Consider the following 21,451-nt stretch of genomic DNA (forward strand, 5'->3'; position numbering starts at 1 on the left):
TATACTTACCATAAAGTGAATGAATGATTATCCACAGTTAAAATGACAAACCTGCTGTAATGACTCTTGAAATGAGATTTGAATTATTCCTTTCAACCTCCTGGAGCCAAACAGAAAACATTATGGCTCTAAAAATAGTAGATGAGTTTCAGTAAAGAACAAGATGCTTGCTGCCACACACACACACACACACACACACACACACACTGCAGTCCTGTCAGTGGTTTTAATAGGAGTTAATTTATCAAAATTATCTCCAGTGGAGGATGAAGTAGAAACCACTGAGTGAAACAATATGTACTGTTGCCTTCCCTCTGTCTGTCTATCTATCAGTAAGAATAAAGTTTTCTTGATAGATTGAATCTGACAAGTTTTTGCCTTTTCTCCATCACGTATCCTGCTGGATATTATTCTTCACTTACTTCTATTAATAACCACATCTGAAGGATGGACGGGAGGCTGCCTTAAGGCCTTTACACACTGGGGGCGTTTTTTTCGCGTGGTTAATTCGTCAATATATTTTTTTCGAACTGTTGTTTTTTTCGTGAGTACTTTCACACACAACGCAAATATAAACACGGCGAAAAAGCAACGTCATTTATTTATCGGAACGAGTTTTCACACGGTGAATTAAGGCATCAACCAATGAAGTTGTGCGGAACGGACGTCACGTCACAACTCCAGTTTGATTTTGTTTTTGTCCAAAGAAGCGCAGACAGTTTTTTAACTGTTAATGATCTAGAGAGGATTTCTGCAGCAGCAGCGCAGTGAAAGCCTGATCCCACTGAGAGAGAGACACTCCACCTGGATGTCTGATGTTGGGACAGCTCGGGTAGAAGTGTGTGATGGAGTGTCTGTGTGGGCAGAGGTGAAGATCATATTTGACAGACACGCTGTGGAGGGGAGCATGAATATGGGAAATTAAATTGGTTATTGTGCAGAGATGAAATGTGCTAATTGTGCATGTGCACATAGTGTGGCTTATGGTGGTTGTGAAGTGAGAAAGAATTATTATTGCCTTGTGTATTTCATGGTTGAAGTAATTAACTGCAGGATCCAAGCAAGAAGATTGAAATAATTGTAAAAAGTGCAGCAAGATATTTAAATATGAAGGGGGTAATTTTGCTAGGTAAGGTGTTTCGTATAGAGAAACAGAAAAAGGGAAAGATCTGGAGTATGTAGTTGTTGAAGTTTGGTTAGGAGATGGTTGATTATTGTGAATTTCTATAATCCACGTCAGAGGTTGTAATTGGAAGCATCTGAGGCAATAAAGGGACTAGATAGTAGAAGGTTCATTTGGTGTGGTGATTTTAATGCCTATAGTACTCTTTGGGGAGGAGATAGGACTGATAGGAATGGTTTGATAGTGGAGGATCTGATGGACTCCTTGGGACTTGTGTGTTTGAATGATGGGAGTTTCACGAGGGTTAATTGTAGTACAGGCAGTGAATCAAGTTTAGACTTGACATTAGTGTCACAGTCCTAGGCAGGAATTTGTTTATGGGAGGTAGTGAATGATTTAACTGTTGGAAGTGATCATTAACCCATTTTATGTAAAGTAGGTAGTGGAAGCAGGGTGGTCTTAGAAGATGTATCAGAAAGGTGGGTATTTGGAAAGGTTCAGTGGGAGAAATTCAGAGAGATACGTGAAACAGGTTTTAAAAATATAAATAGAGAACAGGACATAGAAATATTTAGCAAAAATGTGAGAGAGGCTATAATTGGAGCTGCCAATCAGACAATTATAAGGAAAGCTTGTATGAAAAGGCAGAAGTTAGCTCCATGGTGGAATGATAAGTGTAGTGAGGTAATAAAGAAACGTAATAAGGCTTTTAAGGTATTAAAAAACACTCACAATTTCCAACATTTCACAGCGTATAAAAGAATGCAAGCAGTGGTTCGAAAGACTATTAAAGAAACCAAACGGATGTATCGGAGAACATTTTGTGACTTAATAGGGAGAAGCACTCCAATTAAACAAGTTTGGGAAATGATAAAGAAAATGAGTGGAGTAAGATGGAGTGGGGGTACGACAGTGTTGGAAAATGGGAGGGTATTGGCTGGTAAAGATATAGAGAAAGCAGATATGTTAGCTAAAGCGTTGGTTGAGGTTCACAGTTCTGGAAATATTTCAGAAGAGGGGACAAAAAAACAAGTGCAGAAAATAAAGAATTGCTGGAAAGAGAGGAAGAGAGGGATGATGCAATTAACTCTCCCTTCATCTGTAAATCAGGACTAACTGCTCTGGGAGAAGATCAAATCCATCATACCATGTTGGACCATCTGTCAGATGTAGCATTAGAGCTCATTTTACATTTAGGGTTGTTCTTTGCACAAAACAAATTAAAGTAACCTTCAGTGCTGACTGAAACAGGTTTTGGTAGAAAGCCTGTTGCTATAAGTGTAGAGCAATAATTGATGTTGCTTATACATACAGCTCCTGCCCAGAAGTTTGATAATGTTCCATTTAAAACTTCTTTCCAATGGACATCATATAAGGTGAGGTGTCCATAAACAATGCTAAATGCATTAACTTGAGAATCTCCACACGACCTTCCATTCCAAATAGACATACGGCTCAGAAGGAATGGAAGAAGAAAATGATTGCAAGGTAACGCAAAACATATTGCGAGGGAACGCAAAATATTGCGAGGTAATGCAAAACATATTGCGAGGGACTATAAAAGTAGTCCTCAAAAACATTCTCACCATGACCTTTAGGGGGCTGTTAATGATCTAGAGAGTATTTCTGCAGCAGCAGCGCAGTGAAAGCCTGGTCCCACTGAGAGAGAGAGAGACACTCCACCTGGATTTCTGATGTTGGGACAGCTCGGGCAGAAGTGTGTGATGGAGGTGGTGCCGCTGACCATCCTGTCATGAGTGTGTGTGTGGGCAGAGGTGAAGATCATATTTGACAGACACGCTGTCTACTGGAACAGCTCCAACCCCAAGTGAGTTTTAGTTCGAGCTGATGTAAATCTTTTATTGAAGAATAGTTTTGACATGGAATATTCGCAGGTGAGTACTTCTCATTTTCGTTTCTTTTATTCGTCACGCCCCCGGTGTGTAAAGGCCTTAACACAACAGACTTCAGCACAACAGCTTTCTTCTTCTCTGTCTTTGTTACAAGTGTACTTAACAGATGCTGCACAGGAAGACAAGATAAACTCAAAGGAGTTAACCCTTTTCTATGAGGGAATGAAACTTCACCATAATTAGTTAATTAATTAAATATTCAATAATAGTTATCAGTATTACTAAAAAACGTAATTCTTTATAATATCCTGGAAAATCAAATAACTTGTTGCTAGAAAACTGAGCTTACAACTACCCTCATGTCTTTGCAGCAAATATAAGGCTACCGTCAGCAGCCAATTAGCTTGGCATAAAGACTGCAAATAAGGGGAAACAGCCAGCCTGGCTCTGCCCGAAGGTAACACACTTGGCCAACCAGCACCTCTAAAGCTCAGTAATTAACACATTATATCTCGTTTGTTTAATCTCTACAAAAGCCAAAGTGTAAAAATGACAGGTTAGCTGTTTCCTTCTGTTTCTAGTCTTTGTGCCAAACTAAGCTAACCGTCTCCTGGCTGTAGCTTCATATTTAGCATACAGACTTACATACACTCATCTAACCCTCGGAAGGAAGGAAACATTAGCCAGGTTTCCATCCAAATGTAACGCAAATTTTATCTGCAATAGAAAATGTGAAATAATGCACGTTTCCATCCACTACCGTTATGTGAATATTAATTGGTTCATCAGGATTAACAGCAGATGGCATTAATTCTCCAGTCGGGTGCTATTAAAACATTGCGTAACAAGATTTAAGTTACATGCTTCATGTACGTAATGATTTATTTGCTAAGTCTGTTTCCATTGCATTCCATTTGTCGCGTTTTGCTTTTATACAACAACTTTTTTTACCTCAGCCAAGCGTAACAACTTTTATTTACATTATTACATTTTTTTTTCACATTGTTGGGGTTTCAACTCGGGTTTTTTATGTGCAAATTGAAAATCTGTGTGAAAACAGGTGTATGGAAACACCCTTAACATTGAACTATTTCTTTAACGTACGGTAACCCAGACCTTAGTCCATGTGGCTCAGTAGGTAGGACACAAAGAGGTTTTTTTTGTAAGTAAGTAGTGGTTGATGGAAGAAATAGCTTTATTCACATATTCTATTTTCAGTACGGGGTTTCCTGTAAATCTATACATACACACAGCCACCTGGAGCTGTTATCATCAATGAGTTCATTGAGGACCTGACATTAAGCACTTTTATTTTTAACTCAGTGCTGTGTACAGGAAAGGAAGGCTACAGCCCTACAGCAAAGCCAAACTAAAATTCTGCTGTTTGGGGTTAAAACAATAAAAAAGGGGCAAAGATGCTGGAGACAGAAGAGGTGATTGGGTGGTGTCTGTTGGTTTGAAAGGCAGAGAGAAAGAGAAATCCAGTGGGTCATCAAGTCTGCCATTGATTAGAAGCTACTGTATTCTGTGGTTCAGGCAATGGGCTAAAGGCTGCATCTTATCCCAGACTAAAAAAAATCTGTCAGGCCAAGTGTACAGTCAACTTTCTATTGAAGCTGCTGCTGTAAAACATGCTTATGTAACCAAACGTTCCAGAAATGTAGAGAGCAGAGCTCCTGACGCTGCATCCAGGCTGGCAAGAAGTGACTTAAAGCAAACTCTCATTGAGGTTTTCTGGCAAAATGCTCCTGGGGTTTACTCTCCATCTAGATAAATGAGTATCCACCACAGCTGTTGCTATTAGAATCTGAACTTTTCATGAATTTAACAACAATGAATTTAAGATTGAAAGTTTATTCTTGATCTTGGAAAATTGGAAGCTCCAGAATAGCTACTAAATAAGCCTTGTGTTGAGATTATTTTTTCAACTATTCTTTTAAAGAACATTTTTTAAAAACTACAGCTCCCATAAAGATGTATAGATGTGCGTGTAGTTTTGATACTGTAACAGATGGTTTCTTCCTTATCCATGATATCCACCAACACTCACTTCTAATGTCATCTTTCCAACTTTTTAGCTGTAATCTGTCTAAGAAAACGTCTATGCTGACCTTGGGCTTGTGGGAAATGGTGTTTGTTAAAGCCCGTTAAAACAGAAATACCAAAGGATGAGTCTGATGAAATTCGGTATTTTTCATATTGTCAACGAATCCTGTGAAAAGAACTAAACCAACAATAAATTGATCCCACTAACAAATATCTGTGCATCTAAACCCTGATGCAGCTTATTCTTTTGTGTCATAGAGCTCCATTGTTGTCCAAAAATTATTAAATACACATTAGTGAGTATCACCATTACACAATGGGTGACATGTTCCTTCACTATCATGAACGTGGGCACAGTAGACTATTTTGAGTCAATGCCACTTACATCCTGCTGCTGGAAATACTATCTAGCACATATTAATCCGCCGCCGAATGTAGTCCCCAACAAATGCATTATTTACTCCTGTTTGTGTAACATTTGCTGAAAACTACAGTGCCCAGCTGTTTTAGGAAAGTACTTAGCCTCTTAAAAAATCTAAGTATATATTTGTGACCTGTTTTTAAAGATTCATGTCTTCAGTATAGGCTTGGGGCTGAGTGCCACAGTCAGGGTAGGGGAGTCAGAAAGTATTAAGAGACAGACTAAGACATTGTTGGTTTTAGTCTTTTCATAGGATTTATTGACAGTGAGAAAAATATGGTGTAATGCTAGTCTTATCCTTTAACACAGTTACAGTAAACAACAATGAATTTGTTAGCATTCAAGACTATAGCATATTATACGTCTAATCATACTTCCAACTTTTCAGCTGTAAACCGTGATGTCGAAAATCATTTATACTGGTCTCAGGGTTGTGGGAAATGGTGTCATTTAAGGCTGCTTAAAACTAAAATATTAAATGACATTATTACACTTTTTTAAAAATATGCTCCCATTCCTGTCTTGGCAAATGGAGTGAATGACAAGACATACTGCTGAGCAAGTGTGTCTCAAGGCTGGATGTTTAGGAATTTGCATAATTGCAAATGTCAGTGTGATTTTGAATTAGGTTTTTTTTTTACTTCTGGATCTAAAGTCCCAGTTTCACTTAAGCGCTCCATAGGCAACTCTGCCTGTTCTGTTGTTGAGATATATCCATACGTCCCTGTGATGGTACAGCCTGACATAAAATCTGATCAACAACTGTAACATCTGTCTCCCTCTTCTTCTCTGCCTCATTGTGTCATTACCCTGAAACAGTAAAGCCTATAGTAACACACAGCTCAGTGGTTTTGTATCCTATAGTAGCTGCTTTTACTCTTCAGCAAGTCGATTGATCATTGATCAGTTAAAAACCTCTGCATGCACGCACACACATAGAAAGCCTGAATCAGTTGATGCATGTTTATTGGGTTGTGTTTGCTCAGTGCAAATGCTTTGATTTTATTTAAGAAAGATTAGAGGAACCTACCGTATGTGGGATTATTGAATTTTTAGCTTTTTTTTAGAGAGGGCTGGGAAAGGCATGCTGTCAGTGGGGAGCTTTATTTAAGATGCAAAGTCTCCATACGGAGAGAAGAAGGTTGATGGTTAATGTAAGTTGTAATGATTTATCTATCTAACAGATCAGCTGGCTTCAGAGGAATGTTGTTTATTATTATTATAGGACTCCAAATGTATGTTCAGAGAAGGAATAGCTAATCATATACAGTATCTGCAGTACTGTTTATTTAAGTGTATTTAATTGTTCATTTTATTTGTGTGAAATCCTTAATATCGCCAGTAGCACTTAAAATGTGAAATTAGCAACAATCTAATATATTTATAATATCTAATATTAATATTGATACATTAATAAATAGGGACTAAATTATAAGAAACTGTCTCAAATGGAAGAAAACCAAACTGGAGCAGAGAGGAAATTCTGCTGCTGGTAGAGAGGGTACATCAGAATTATATAATAATATAATACGGTGAATTTAATACCATAATGACAAGTGCAAGTACAATTAAGAGATGGAAAGTGACTGAAAATAAAATCAATACCAGCTTTAGTTGTTTGGACCCCTGACAAGAAAAAAGTGGTATAACGTCCCATCAAGTGTTCAAATTAAATCCAAACCATGGACTAAAACTACCTGTTCAGATAATGGTAATCATCATCATTACTATTCCAAAGCATCTCTCAGAAAGTGTGTGCTCACCACAGTGATTTGTAAAGTGGCAGTTTTTTTAAGGCAGGGTTTGTTTGCTACCAAAAGACTATCCATTGTTTGGTCTGTGTGGTGTTACCGTTTCGAGCAAGTCATTGCTCTTGCATTGTCTACAAGTCATAGAAACATTTTTCTTCCAATAGCTGACAATGAAGGGCATTTGACTTCCATCTTGAGCTGCAAATTTGACGTGCATGTGTCCATAAATACAGTACGTAAACATTTTCTTCTTTGTGTCCTTTCATTTGCATGCATTAATCTGCAAATTTGTGTGTGTGTGTGTGTGGCAGTGGTGGTTGATTGCTTTTCTGTGCTGGCTGTTGTTTGTGTTCGGGCTTGTTTGTTTGCCAGGGTCGGGTGGCTTCTGCAGGTGAATGAGTGTGCCTGTAAGGTCATTGAGTCTGTTTGTGTGTACAACACAATGAAAATGATCACTATCATCAGGCTCACCTTGACCATCTTCATACTACATGACAGCGGTGTAGCATGATGATCGCAATGGCAGTCTATGAAACATGCGTGAGCTTAAAAAGACAGTGTTCAGCAGTGTAAGCAAATACAACTGGTTTCTCTTTTTGGGAAGTGAGAACATCCTTTGATAGTGGCTCACAGATACAAATTAACATAGATTATATACAAGATACTTGATTATTCTGCCTAAAACTTGGCACATGTGAACACTGATGGCTAAAATATATTTATATAATAAACACAAGGATACAGCCAGCAGCCGGTTATCTTAGCTTAGCATAAAGACTGGAAACAGGGAGAAGCAGCTGGCCTGGCTAGAAATAGAAATAGTCCAACGTATAACCCTGTTTTTACACTTCGGGTTTTGTATGGATCAAATAAATGAGATATAATGTGTTAATTAGTGAGCTTTAGAAGTGCTGGTAGGCAAATTTTGCTACCTTTGGACAGAGCCGGGCTAACTGTTTCCCCTTGTTTCTAGTCTTTATGCTAAGCTAAGCTAGGACAGACATGAGACTGGTATTGATCCTCTCATCTCATTCTCGCTAAAAAGGCGAATAAGCATATTTCCCAAAAAATCGAACTGTTGCTTTAACTGAAATATTAAGACATTTATCCCATCTACCGTTGAGTTTTATGTAGTTAGGGGGTGACATGATTAGTCCATTAATCAATTAGTCGATCGCTAGTACATTCATCTGTAACCATTTTTAAGAAAAAATATTTAAAAAATTCAGTTTCCGACTTTGCAAATGTGAACATTTGCTGTCTTTGTAGTTTTCTAAAAAATGCCTTTTTACGTCTTCTGTTTCACCATTTTCTGACATTTTATAGACTAAAAGATTATTTGATTAAAAACTATGAAAACAAAGTAAAGGTGTAAAAAGGACTGCACCTGGGAGTACAACGAATAGTTAGACAATTTTTAAGTACTCTTTTTAGAAGGTTCTCAACCCTGTGAGAGTAATCCTCTCCAAATCTATGCACCAAATGTTCAGAAGTGTTTGCTGAAGGAAGCAAAAGTACCGATCAACATAGCTGTTATTAAAAAAAGATTACAAGGGAGCTTTAAATGTGCGGTTACTTCTTTATTTACTATTGCCTGTCTTTGTCTCAGCACCTGGTTGGAGATGTAAATGCAAAATCACAATTTTCAAAGTTTCAGCATGAATTGCATGCATCACAACCAAATACACAATCTTTATGAAAATAAATTGTTTAAAATCTCGAAAAGTTTTGAACGCTTGACTGCCCAGCCTGACCCAGTATTGGTTGGGCTAAAGAGTAGGTGGGGCATGAGAAATGTCACATCTGAAGGGATTAACCTACGAAGGATGAGAGAAAAGCCGACAAGTTTTCTTGAGCTGAGACATCTGCAGAATATTTAGACATCACCTTTCAAGCAGTAAGGTCAAGAGACATGCAAGTATTTTGACCAAACTCTCCACCTGCTTTACGCTTCGCTGCTTTGAAAATGATCATTGCCACCACTTTTTAGTGGATGGACATTTGGTAGTGCAGAAATTGGATCTTATGGATCCAAACAAACATTGTATGACCATCCATCCATCCATATACATGAGGTAATACTGTTTTAGATTTTTTTAGACAACCTTGAGATTATGAATTCTTAACTGATTTTTATTTAACTGTTAATTTAGACTCTTTTAAACTCTTGCTGAGGGAATGTGTTGCCAGTGATTATGGTACAGGATTCTTCTTTCCTTGCAGGTTTAATATGGCTTCCGCTCCCATTTTTGTGTTTTACGAGCCAGCCCGACAGTTATTCTCATCCTGGCTGGAATCATAGTTCTGTTTGTAATGTACTATAAGTCATTTTCATCTCCAAAATGTCATCCTCCCCCAGCTCATTCAGGGCAGCTGGCAAAGCAGACTAATTTTCACAGCACGTCAGTGGTTAGAAAGCAGCCAAACAGCCCTGCAGCAACAGAACAGACAGACAAGCCTGTAACGCTGCTGTGGTTCTGGCCCGAAAACAAAAGGTTTGATTTTTAAGACTGTAAGACGCTTTTCAAAATCGACAGCTGCCACCTCACACATGATAGATCTTTATACTCCAGAGCTCAGATTTCAGAGGTGGATCTGGTTTAACATGGACTCACCTACCAACACACGCAGCATAACAGGATGACAGGAAGGATGCAGATGGGTGCAGGGTGAAAACTATTTCTTGACTATCAGCAGCTGCAAATTCTACCTTTCCTTTGAGAATTCAATTCACAGAGATTACATTACAGAAACATTCAATGGACCTCTCGCAGCTGGCACTGTGCCGATAGTTTTGGGCCCACCGAGAGGGAACTATGAGGATTTTGCCCCAGATACTTCCTTCATCCACGTAATTCCCTGATGCCGTGACACTGGCTGAGTTCTTCCTGAGGCTGGATAAGGATAATGAGGCTTATATGAGATACTTTGCTTATTGATCTACTGTTCCTCCTCATTAAAAAGACCAATTAGAATCGTGCTATACAGAGAAATATTCTTGTACTGTCCACTTTTGGTGAAACATTATGGGTATATTATTGTTGTCCTGTAAAAATCTCATGGTTTATTTATCTAAATGGTTTATTTTGCTTGCAAAGTAGAAGAATTTCCTCAACCCATAAAGCCACACTTAATCCTTTAGTTTACCTAAATAAAATTTAAGTCACCAAATTTAATTGGTGTGGAAGAAAGTGATGACCTTTATAAATGTTACTTTGGTTAAACAACAACAGCAATAAGTATGAACACTTCTTGAACACTTACGCATTCTTATTCACTTGTACAAAGAAGGAATGATGACTAGGAGTCAAGCTGTAAATGCCATGACATCTACAAGACAGTGGTCCATCTATTTCCACAGGGAACAGCAAAGCTGCTTGCTAGCTAAAGTAGAATACACCAACCTCAATTCAAATGACTTACGTTTTAAAGCTGTTGTCATGTGATGTAAAAGAAGATGCTTTGATTGAAACACAGGGGCTTTAGAGCTGTACCGTACACTGAACTGTATTCTGAAGCTTAAACTATTGTCATCATGTGCCCATTATGAACATTAAAGGGTCAGTTCACTCAAATGACTAAAAACAAAAACATTCCCATACTTACCTCTGGCGGTTCTTCGACATGCACATTGTTCTGGTTTTATTTGCCGAGTGTGTTCGGTGGATTATCCAGCGTGATGGGGTCACTGTTTTTGAAAGGAGATGTTGATGTTGAAATTTTTAAAATGTATTTAGCTCTATGGTATTGGGATGGAGGCAGAAAAAGATATCTCGAAATGTGGGCAAATAAAACCAAAGCCAACTATTTGCATGGCTGTATACCACTTGAAGAGAGAAAATATGTTTTTTGTTAGTTAGTTAGTTAGTTTGTTTGTTTTGTATTTTGAGTGAATAAACCATTTAATACCACCTCATTTGTGAACTGCTGATTTACAAAATTAATTTCTTCCATTAAACATCAAGATGTCATGATGATAAATACTTTTAATTCTATTAATTCATTTAAATGTTATTAAACGTACTACATGTTTGTATTTTTATTATTATTATTATTAATATTAAATAAATTTTAATCACGCAACACTGTTCGTTAGATGTACCCTATGACAGCAATTAAGTTTGTCTTAAGGTGTATACCTCACACTAATTTCTAGATGGCTTGTCCTGCATGATTTTGCATGTTCAGTGTGCAGTTTCTTGGATAATTTGACTTTTCTAAATATATTTTATATTGCAGACTTACACAGGCGTTTAATTATGGCAACCCAGGACCATACTGTTACTGATATTTTTCATTTTCACATACAAACAGAGGTCATTTCAGAGATTAATAAAAACAGTTTTTAAGATTTTGTCAAATTTAAGTTTAATCTACAGCCATATAGTACAAAACTGACTGTTTCACAGTGAATGAGTCACCTGCTTCCTGTCTTACCTGGTGTCACCACAACTATGAATGAGAGTAATGACTCATAACATCCCAGTTGGCTTGACTATTTATGAGGTGATATGGAGTAAAGATTACAGCGGATCATCCGGATCTAGATCTTGGTGTCAGCATCATTAAGCTAACATAATTACATCAAAGCTTCCTTTAGAAAAGAGGGGGAAAGGGAACGAAAACCAGAAATGATGTCTGTAAGTGATTTCATAGGTAAGTGTTGAGGGAGGAGGGCACAAGATCCTGAAACAAGAGCATAGCCCAGTAGAGCTCTACAAACTGATAAGTTTCTCCAGGTTGTATGTGCTTATAGGAGGAGGCAAATCTCCATAAGTAACCCAGACAAAGCCAGTCCTGATCTGTAACTACATGTGAATCATTTTCAGTTGCTGGCAGTTATATTGTCCCAATTAAGTGATAATATTAATGGGTGAAGAATCATTCTGTTTCTATGCACCACAGTATCTGGAACAAACTCCCAGAAAAGTTGAGGACTGCTCCAACTCTCAAATTTGAGGCTTAAACTTTTTCTGTTGGGTAGTGCTTTTATTAATCACATTTTGGGCTAATTGGTTATATCTTGCACTGCACTGTAATTCTTCATTCTTCTGCTTATTGTATTTTATTCCATCAAAGCATGTTTTTTATCCTCTATTTTATTCTTTTAAAATCCTGTGTATAAATATGGATGTGGATTTTGTGTTAGTTTTATATCCTGTCTTAATGCCATTTTTATGGCTTATGTAAAGAAGAATTGCCTTGTTGTTGAAAAGTGCTATACAGATAAAATTGCCTTACATGTCAGTAACTCATATAGTTTATTTAAACGATCCAGAGCCTGTGAGTAAGTCACTTTAATCAGCAGCTGTCCTGAATACTTATTGCTCCCTCATACCTGTGGTGTTTGAATGTTTCTACGTGGGGGCCGAGGGTAGTCTCTTTGTCTCCTGGCTACAGCTCGTGAATTCGTGCGTCGTGTGTGTGTGTGTTTGTCTGAGTATGCGCGTGCGTGTGTGTGTGTGTGTCTGTGTGTGTGTGTGTGTGTTTGCAGTGGTGCTTAAGTACCCTGGACAGCGTCAGGCTGCACACACGCATTTCAGAAAGCCGATGAACTTCAGCGCTCTCTCTTCACAAACAACATCCAACCGCAGAGCCAGCTGTTTCCCTCCTCCAGCTGTGTGTACTTTGCGAACCTTTCAGGTTCCCTTTAACCTTTCTACTCTACGTGGACCTACTTGGATAGCCGCTGTTTTCCGGCCGGGTATGAAGCAGTAGAGCCGCGCCGACCTCGGAGCACCGTGAAGCGGACTCCTCTCTCCTCCCTCTGTCCGCCTCCTGCTGGAGCTGGAGAGATGCCCGGGGCAGGATGTGCTCCAGCCGCAAGATCCTGTGGAGCCTGCTCCTGCTGTCCGTGGTGGAGGTGGGCCTGGGTGTGGCGAGCATCGTCCTGGGAGCGGTGGGCATTAGCTGGGTCCGGGGCCAGCACAAGCCGCAGCAGGGAGACGCGTCCCCGGTGTGGAGCGGACTCTGTGTACGTCCTGGGAACAACTTTTGCCCTTACTTTCCCTTATTTACTTCCAGAGAAGATGAGTAAAACTCAGCTATCAGTCTTTTTACTTATCCACCTTTGTGCTGAATGTTTTTGAGATAGGCTACATTCAGTATAGGCTGCATGTATGTAAGTATTAAAATAGGGCATATATGAATATAATTGGTCTTATAAAGGGAAATACATGATTTATTCTACTTTGAAATAAGGTTAATTGTTTAATTATGATTTTGACTGGAAAATATACCTGTAAACACAACTACTACAGGTAGCTTAATATATTTTTAAAATTATTTTCTTTTAAATGCTTCACATTAATAATTATAATGACTAAAACTTCAACCAACCTTTTGATTAGACAAATATCCTTTAAAAACACACAAAAAATCTGAATACAAATCAGCATTTTTTCTTAAAAGTTCTAATATCTTCCTAATAAAGGGCTTTTCTATGGTCCAAGACTCTCGTCATATCACACATGTTTTGTTGTTTTTGAGGGAACAGTAAAAAGCCTTTGGTTGTTCAGTTGTTTATCTAATATTAATCACTAACTGGAAGTTAGTATTAAGACTCAGGAGGTGGACTAAAGACTAAACATTTTGGTTATGTTTGTCCTTTGTGACTTTATGTGTTTGTCCATTAGATGTTAGAGAGACACACACAGCCATTTGGCCCACGATGCCTCTGTGCTGGAACTAAAGATCGGTCTCATTAATTCATGCTTGAATTGTTGCTCTGTGACTTGGGAGGGTCAAAGCTTTTACGTACAATCATCCTCTCACTCTTCTGCATACGTCTCCTCCTGTTACAGTGCTGCTCTCAGCCTCATTGTCTTGATTTTGCTGCTGAGCAATGAAAAGTTGAGTTTCTGGCATTTTAGTAGCTATATATAACCTTGAATCAACTACTTTACTATGACTTCTGCTCCAGCAGGGAAACAGTCTTTCTGTTAGGTATTGCCGAGAATTACTGTAAGCGCCTGGAGCTCAGGCAATATGAGTCATAAAGAAACATCAGATTTTTGAAAAGTTTGGGATATCTAAAACACATTATATAGGTTGTATATTTAAGTGTAAGTGGATGTAGCGTATGTGTGCTTCCACAGTGCTGTGTATAAGGTCACTGCAAAGCTGTTATGCAATATAACGTCTTTGCATTCAAACTCACAGCTGTTGAATTCTGTCTGCTGAGTCAGCCACCCGTACCCAAAGGTTCAGATCTCCTGTGAAGAACTGAGAGTCATTAAGACTGACTGACCGCTGTCCGAGAGGTAGATTAAGTGTCCAACCTTTGAACATCGATTTGGTGTCCTGCTAAAACAGGGAAGTGATCCTCCTTCATATCTGATATTTGTCAGTACATTTCGAGTTATGAAACGGTTTCTTTACACATGACATTACTTCACTTAATTATTTTAATATTGTTCCAAGTTACTGGGCGACCTTTTGATAACTGGAAGGTCATCTGTTACATTCCTGACTTGATCCATAATGATTTTTGAGTGTGTAATTTCAAAATCCAAAGCCCCAATTTCCGTTTCAATAGAAGCTTTAAATTGGACACCTTGTATTGTAATATATGTACAGATGTTACAGATACAAATTTAAGGAGGACATCTTTAGGACATTTTGGAAGTGAAACTGAGAAACAAATTCCCGTTTAAACTGTTATTTTATGTCTAACAATACAGTTAAGAAAACTAAATCAAGTTCCACAGTAGATTTGTTGTTTGCAAAGCTGTCAACTTAGAAAACTCCATTCACAGATGAAGGCCACCATATTTGGCTGAAAGCCCCTAAAGAAATCTAGTAAGTGGACCTTGAGTTATAAAAACAAAGGTCAAGAAACCTTCGAGCTTAGCTGAAAGGAGGGTGATTTTAAAGTGCTTCCACCTTATATTACACCAATAAATGAATTTAAAACTACATCAGGTGAACTGTAACTGAAAGTTAGACTGAAAATGAAGGAAGCCAAGGAGTGACATCACACCCTCCCTTTACACACACACACACACACACACACACACACACACACACACTGACTATTGCGCCCAACAACTTTCAGCAAACAATGCAGCTCGCAGCTCATTGTGCTGTCCCACTTGTAAGTGTACTCTGCCATCATAATACACCACTGTGCTGTTCCAGTTCAGTCTGAATCACTGACATCCAGGACAACATGGCTTCCTGCTAGACGCCCACGATGAGACACTCTATTTTTAGAGGGAGAAAATTGCATCTGGATAACCGAGTGTAAAGAATACATTCACCCTTCCTGTTGTCAAGATGGGGAGGAGGGGGTAGTAAAAATAGTTTAAATTTCATTTAGTTTCTTAATCAGTAATTTTCTCAATGACAAACTAACTACAACTTTGGAAACTGTTCATTTGTTGTTCTCTTTCTCTTTCCAGTTTCTGGTCTGTGGGATGTGCGGAGTGCTGTGTGCTCGAAAGAGGACAGGTCTTATTGTAAGTACATGTATATATTTAGTTGTTTTGTTTCCCAGTAGCCTCTTTTGTTGTCCCTTCTTATGTATATTGGTTTGTGGTCTCTCTACAAACAGCATATTCCTGCTGCAGCAAAGAGGAAAGGCTCTATAGTGATATGACCCATGGGGGAATCAGAGTGTTTTAAAGGAATAACTCGCTATTTTGGTGAATGTGCTTCTTTGCTTTCTTGCCACAGATGAGATGAGAAGATCGATACCCCTCTCATATCTGTACAGTAAATATGAAGCTACAGCCAGCAGCCGGTTAGCTTAGCTTAGCATAAAGACTGGAAACAAGGGGAAACAGCTGGCCTGTCCAAAGAGTATATGCCAAACTATGTCTTATTAACTTCTTGGAGTCTCCTCTGGTTGCCTTGGAACTGGTCCTGACCAAGAAATAGTCTGGCACATAACCCAGATATAACATAGTGAAGTGGTGGACAGATTTTGTTACCGTTTGGTGGAGCCAGGCTAGCTGTTTCTAGCCTGGCATTTGGCAAAAGACCCTTTGAGAGATGCTTAAGATAAAACCCAAATCATTATTCATTATTATGTACTGAAAAGCTGTGTTTTTCCTTTGAAAGATGATTTATTTTGAACACTAAATGCTGTTTTTTAATGAAAACACTCAATAATATTATGTGCTGTCACCCATCAAGCATCAAATATTAATCCATGCACATGAACACTGAAGTATATGTATCTATATCATAAGTATGCACACTAAAGGATGCAAATATATGTCTGTGTCATGAATATTGACAACACCTACAAGGTCTGCATAATCTACCCCTGGGTGTAAGTAAAGACTGTCTAATCGTGTTAAACACCCAAACGTGCTTGTGTGTGTGTGTGTGTGTGTGTGTGTGTGTGTGTGTTGTCCTGCTCTGAGCAGGTGCATACAGTGTGCTCTAAAAAAGACGTCTGAGGAAACCAGAGGAGACAAGCAGTCACCTCTCCTCTTCTCTTTCTGTCGTTCTTTCCATCTTTTTTGCTCAGTGATCATCTCGCTGTACTATGTCAGAGTCCTTGTGTTTCTCTCTGACTCTCTCTGTCTCCTGTGGGGAGGGCACTAATGATGGATCAATGTCAGCACAATCTGCTGTAACAGAGACATCCCTCAACCTTTCTCTCCCTCTGTCTCACCCTATCCATCCACTACCTATTGTCTCTGACACTGTCTCTGTCACAATCTTGATCCTCATGCCTTTCCCCTTTTCCATCGCTCTCGTCTCTCTGCCTTCTCTGTTCAGTCTCACCCACCCAGTCGTTTCGATGCTTTGACTGTCTCCATCTTCCCCTCCTCATCTCCTTCCATCCCCTGCTTCCATGTCAGCCTGCAGGGTGATGATTGCATTAGGTTGGTTTGGCTCCGGACTCCTGCCAGCCCCTTTCCACGCTTCACCGGGTAATGACTGAAATTGGAGATGCCTTTTTCCATGTGGTTAAAGGCACTAAAGGCATCTGTACTGGGAGCAATGAGAGAGAGAGCAAAGAGAACCTGAACTCCAGACACAATATACAAACACACACACATGCATATACAATAAACAGGGAGTAGAACTGAATCGATTGGATTTTATTGTTTTAATTGCAAAGTAATGGTACTGCCTTCACTTTCCCATGAGATCCTGCTGGGGGGGAAATTAGATTCTCATACTGGGTTTTCCAGTTGCAGATTACAATTTTAAGGAAGTAATCCATAAAATCTGATTGATTAAATACTGAAAGTAAAATCTCACCAACCATCTAACACAGAGATCAGACACACACATACACAAGCACAAATACAGCAAGTGAGTGATGCAAGCATATTTACAGACCGTGCAATATTTCTGGAATAGACTATGTACTTTGAGAGCGATCCAATTTTCTAATAGGAAATTAGATTTATTTTGACTGATACGCAGTACTCATCAGAGCAGCTGTCATCCAAAACAGCAGAATGATGGAGAGGGAAGCTCAGTAGTAGTTTGTATATCTCCCATCTCATCACATTTTGTCAGTTTGTTTACAGTTTTGTTGATAGGATATCAATTCTGCTGTTTGCATTAACATAAACCATTCTCTCTGTCTCTGTCCTTCAGATGATCCTATTTTCAGCATGCTGTATCTGTGGTCTAATCGGTGGGATCCTCAACTTCCAGTTTGTTCGGGCGCTGAACAAACGACCAGACTCCATGCACTCGATCCATCTGGCTGCCATGACCCTGGCCTGTCTGGGTAAACAACAAATTACACAACACAATGTAATGCAATGCAACACAATGGCACACAATTATATATATATATATATATATATATATATATATATATATATATATATATATATATATATATATATATATATATATATATATATAGAATGTTGTTAGAATATATCTAGTTCAAGTGTCTCAAAGGAGTAGGAGGTACATTCAAAAATTTAAATTAAAGGTAAAGGTAAAGCAACTTTTCATTTGTCACCTATCAATATTGTAAATTATCTTATTACTATGAACCACACTCATCATGGCTCCACCTCTATCACAGGAGACCACATGGTCAAATGTTCCTCCACAAATCAAATCCCACCAAACACTTTTTTAAGGGTCTCCCCTAAAATGTGTCTCTTGCTCCTCTTCTGTCTTAACGAGACTACGAGTCTACAGCCATACTAGCGGCTCTGTGAGGCTGCTAGGCACAGTGGTGCTTTGAGCTAAATGCAAATGTCAGCACGCTAAAGCAGGTATAATGTTTAACATGTTCACCATCTTAGTTTAGTTTGTTAGCATACTAACATTTGCCAATTACGAAACATGTATTATGGTCATAAACCAATGTAGCGGACAATTAAAATACCTGATGGTGGCACTAGATGATAATTTAAGGGATCACCTGAGGGGGACATGAATGCTTGTGCCAAATTTCACAGCAATCCATCCAATAGTTGTCGAGACATTTCAATGGATGAAAAAACTGAAAAGACGCTGGTGTCCAAAGTCAGCAGGATTCATCCCCTCAGGACCATGAGCATCTGTACAAAATGTCACATCAATCCATCCAATAGTTGTTGAAATATTTCAGTTTGGATCAAAAAGATGGACCAACCAGCAGAATGACATAGCCATCTTACAGGCACGTCACTAGCATGGTTAAACACGTGTAAAATACTAAAGAAGGGACAGCCCACTCTTCCTTTACTTGTTATGTTTAAAGTAAATAATTCTTCCATTGTTTCTCCAGCTGGTTTGCCTTTTCCTGTCTTGTCCAGGGATCTCCTCCTGTACCTTATCCACGTGGCTGACCTGTCGCCTGGCCAGCTCCGAGCAGCAGAGGATGTTTCTGGAGAGGGAACACTCGCTGCACCACTCACACGAGATGACCGAGAAGGTAGGACATGGCAGCAAAGCTTCTCATTGGTCAGCTTGGTCAACAGTATGGCCTTTAGCTCCCAACAGTTGTAGGAAAATTAATATGTTTCATGACCTAAGAAGATTTTAAAGTTCGTGTTTGGGCAGTATATTTCAAGTTATCAAGTGTGTTTGTGTGTCCCCTAACAGGAGATCCTGGACAACTCTAGTAACGGCATTCCTCAGATTGCCTACAACGGACACACCACAGCATCACCATGACGACGCATCACCGACTTGCACACACTGAAACAGAGACAGTTCATGAACCGCTTGCTGTCAGATGACAAATACAGCATGTACGTCTTTCTACATATCCTGCAGCACACACAGTAACTGTGTCCTGACTGCAGGGAGTGAAACCAGGTCTCTCGACTTGGAACTCTTTTATCTGCTGCCAGAGTATAAGAAGGACATTTTGACAACAAGAGGGAGCTGTTTGTGCTTCTGAAAAATTATGCAAACACGGATTCAAACCCCTTCTGATCAACTCAAACCATAGCCGGGATGGAGAGCTGCTGTTTGGGTGATAATTCAGGTGACAAACATCTGCGAGACATCATCTGACCTTTAAACTAATGAGCAGAAAGGAGAGATTTTATCCAATCAGATGCCTCAAACTGATGAGCACAAACCAAGCATGCAGCTGATTCACTTGTTTTGAAGAACCATGGCTATTTCAGTCTCAATGTCCTTATTCTTTCTCTCTGTCTTGTTATGGGTTTATGGAATGCAGATCTTGAGATAGTCCACAGTAAACTATATGTATCGTCTGATAATGGTATGCTTTGACATGAAAATACAGTGCTGCGCAATGTACTGTACTGTATATCCATGCTTGTATATCTAACCGTACCTATAAATCAAACATATTTTTATAAATGCTTCTTATAAAATGGAATTCAATTAAAGTATGACAAATCTGAGTGATGGGTTATCTTGCATGGATTATTTCAGTGGAATTCAGTGTAATATTTGTATTGCAGCAATTTTTGATAGATTAATTTCTACACACACACACAGTGAGCAGCAAGATAAGTTTGGTCTTATTATCCCCAAAATATGCAGATTAGATTAGATCTTGTTACACTGAATTGAAATGTGTGAACAGTATGCAAAAGTGTGTGTGTGTGTGTGTGTGTGTGTGTGTGTGTGTGTGTGTGTGTGGTGCCGCAGTTTGCATGTTTCTGTAAGTATGCAAGTAATGTGAATTATTACTCAGCTGGTAGCCACCAATTAATATTAAAAACCAGGTGTACAATGTCACACACTAACAACCTACGCCCCACACTGTCAACATAATCAATGTGGAGAAGGATTTAGGAAGTCAATGCATTCCTATGGGACCACAGTTTAACACAGTGATGCCTTTGGCTCTGCTCAACGTTCACACACTCATCGTAAAGTTAAGCGATGAAGTAAATCTGTTTTATAGCACCTCTCAGACCTCTAAATATACAGTGCTTCACATAGCAAAAGCAGAAACAGCAATAAAAACAATATCACATACACTCACATGCATGCACACAGACAGACACACAGCTGTGACCTCTAATGAAGATATACAGTTGCTCTGACAACATCATGCTGCTCAATACCTCATTATGGTGTTTGCTGACTTATGTGTGTGTGTGTGGATGTGTGTGTGTGTGTGTGCTAACTGGGGCCCACAGCCACAGAAGCTGCTGGGAGCTCTTGCTGACTAAGAAACCAACGTCACTATTTATCACCGTGACAACAGAAAGGAGTGGTGCCCCATAAAGCACCAGATCTGCACTGCACTATGTGTGTGTGTGTGCGTGTGTGAAATGCTGAATCATGTGACCTCCTGTGGTGCTGCTCTGTCAGAAAACAGTAACATTAGATTAGTGTGTGTGTGTCTGCAAGTGTATGCATGTCTATGTGTGTGTATGTGTGTGTGTGCATGTGCGTGCGTGTGCGTGTGTGTGCATATGCACTAGTTGCACTAATTGACACCTCAGGTCACCCTAATGATCTTAATGTGCCATTGCAGGCAAGAACAGGATACAGAATCAATGACTGTCTCATATGAGATGAACAGCTTTATAGCATTTTTGCCGGGCTAGTCAGCACAGAACTTTCAGTTTACATAACAAAGGGCATGTGAGTAAGGAAATGCATCATTTTCAGTGGTTTCAATAACAGGAAAGATTCTCAGTCAGTCATCAAAATACTCTTCCAAACATTTCATTTCAAGAACATTTCAACCGCACTTTGTCCTAAAGAATATGACAAGCTTTTTGTCCATGAATGTGGTTTATTACAGGAGTAAATAGACTGTCTGTATTGTACCGGATTAACCTGCTGGGGCTGCCCTGCTGGATCCCTATTAACTCTCCGTTCCTCCCATTCTCTGTGCAGTGTG

General features: G+C 39.1%; 1 protein-coding gene and 1 pseudogene across 3 annotated transcripts; both read left to right on the forward strand.

Annotated features, from left to right (window-relative positions):
• The first annotated feature begins 1,589 nt into the window (after positions 1-1,589).
• Positions 1,590-10,133, forward strand: LOC122864756 (annotated as a pseudogene).
• A 2,444-nt stretch (positions 10,134-12,577) lies between these two features.
• LOC122864005 (transmembrane protein 196) lies at positions 12,578-19,991 on the forward strand. Of its 3 annotated transcripts, none has more exons than XM_044170989.1 (5): positions 12,578-13,168; positions 15,597-15,653; positions 17,761-17,896; positions 18,899-19,045; positions 19,216-19,991. In XM_044170989.1, exons 1-5 carry the CDS (start codon positions 13,004-13,006, stop codon positions 19,233-19,235), a joined length of 525 nt encoding a protein of 174 aa, XP_044026924.1. In that variant the 5' UTR covers positions 12,578-13,003; the 3' UTR covers positions 19,236-19,991. The 3 variants fall into 3 exon arrangements, with proteins under 3 accessions (XP_044026924.1, XP_044026923.1, XP_044026925.1); XM_044170988.1 differs by having other exon boundaries at positions 12,603-13,168; positions 18,927-19,045; XM_044170990.1 differs by lacking the exon at positions 12,578-13,168 and adding an exon at positions 17,010-17,081 and having other exon boundaries at positions 13,374-15,653; positions 18,927-19,045.
• Positions 19,992-21,451: the final 1,460 nt, after the last annotated feature.

This window comes from Siniperca chuatsi, linkage group LG17 (assembly GCF_020085105.1).
Source record: "Siniperca chuatsi isolate FFG_IHB_CAS linkage group LG17, ASM2008510v1, whole genome shotgun sequence".
Lineage (NCBI taxonomy): Eukaryota > Metazoa > Chordata > Actinopteri > Centrarchiformes > Sinipercidae > Siniperca > Siniperca chuatsi.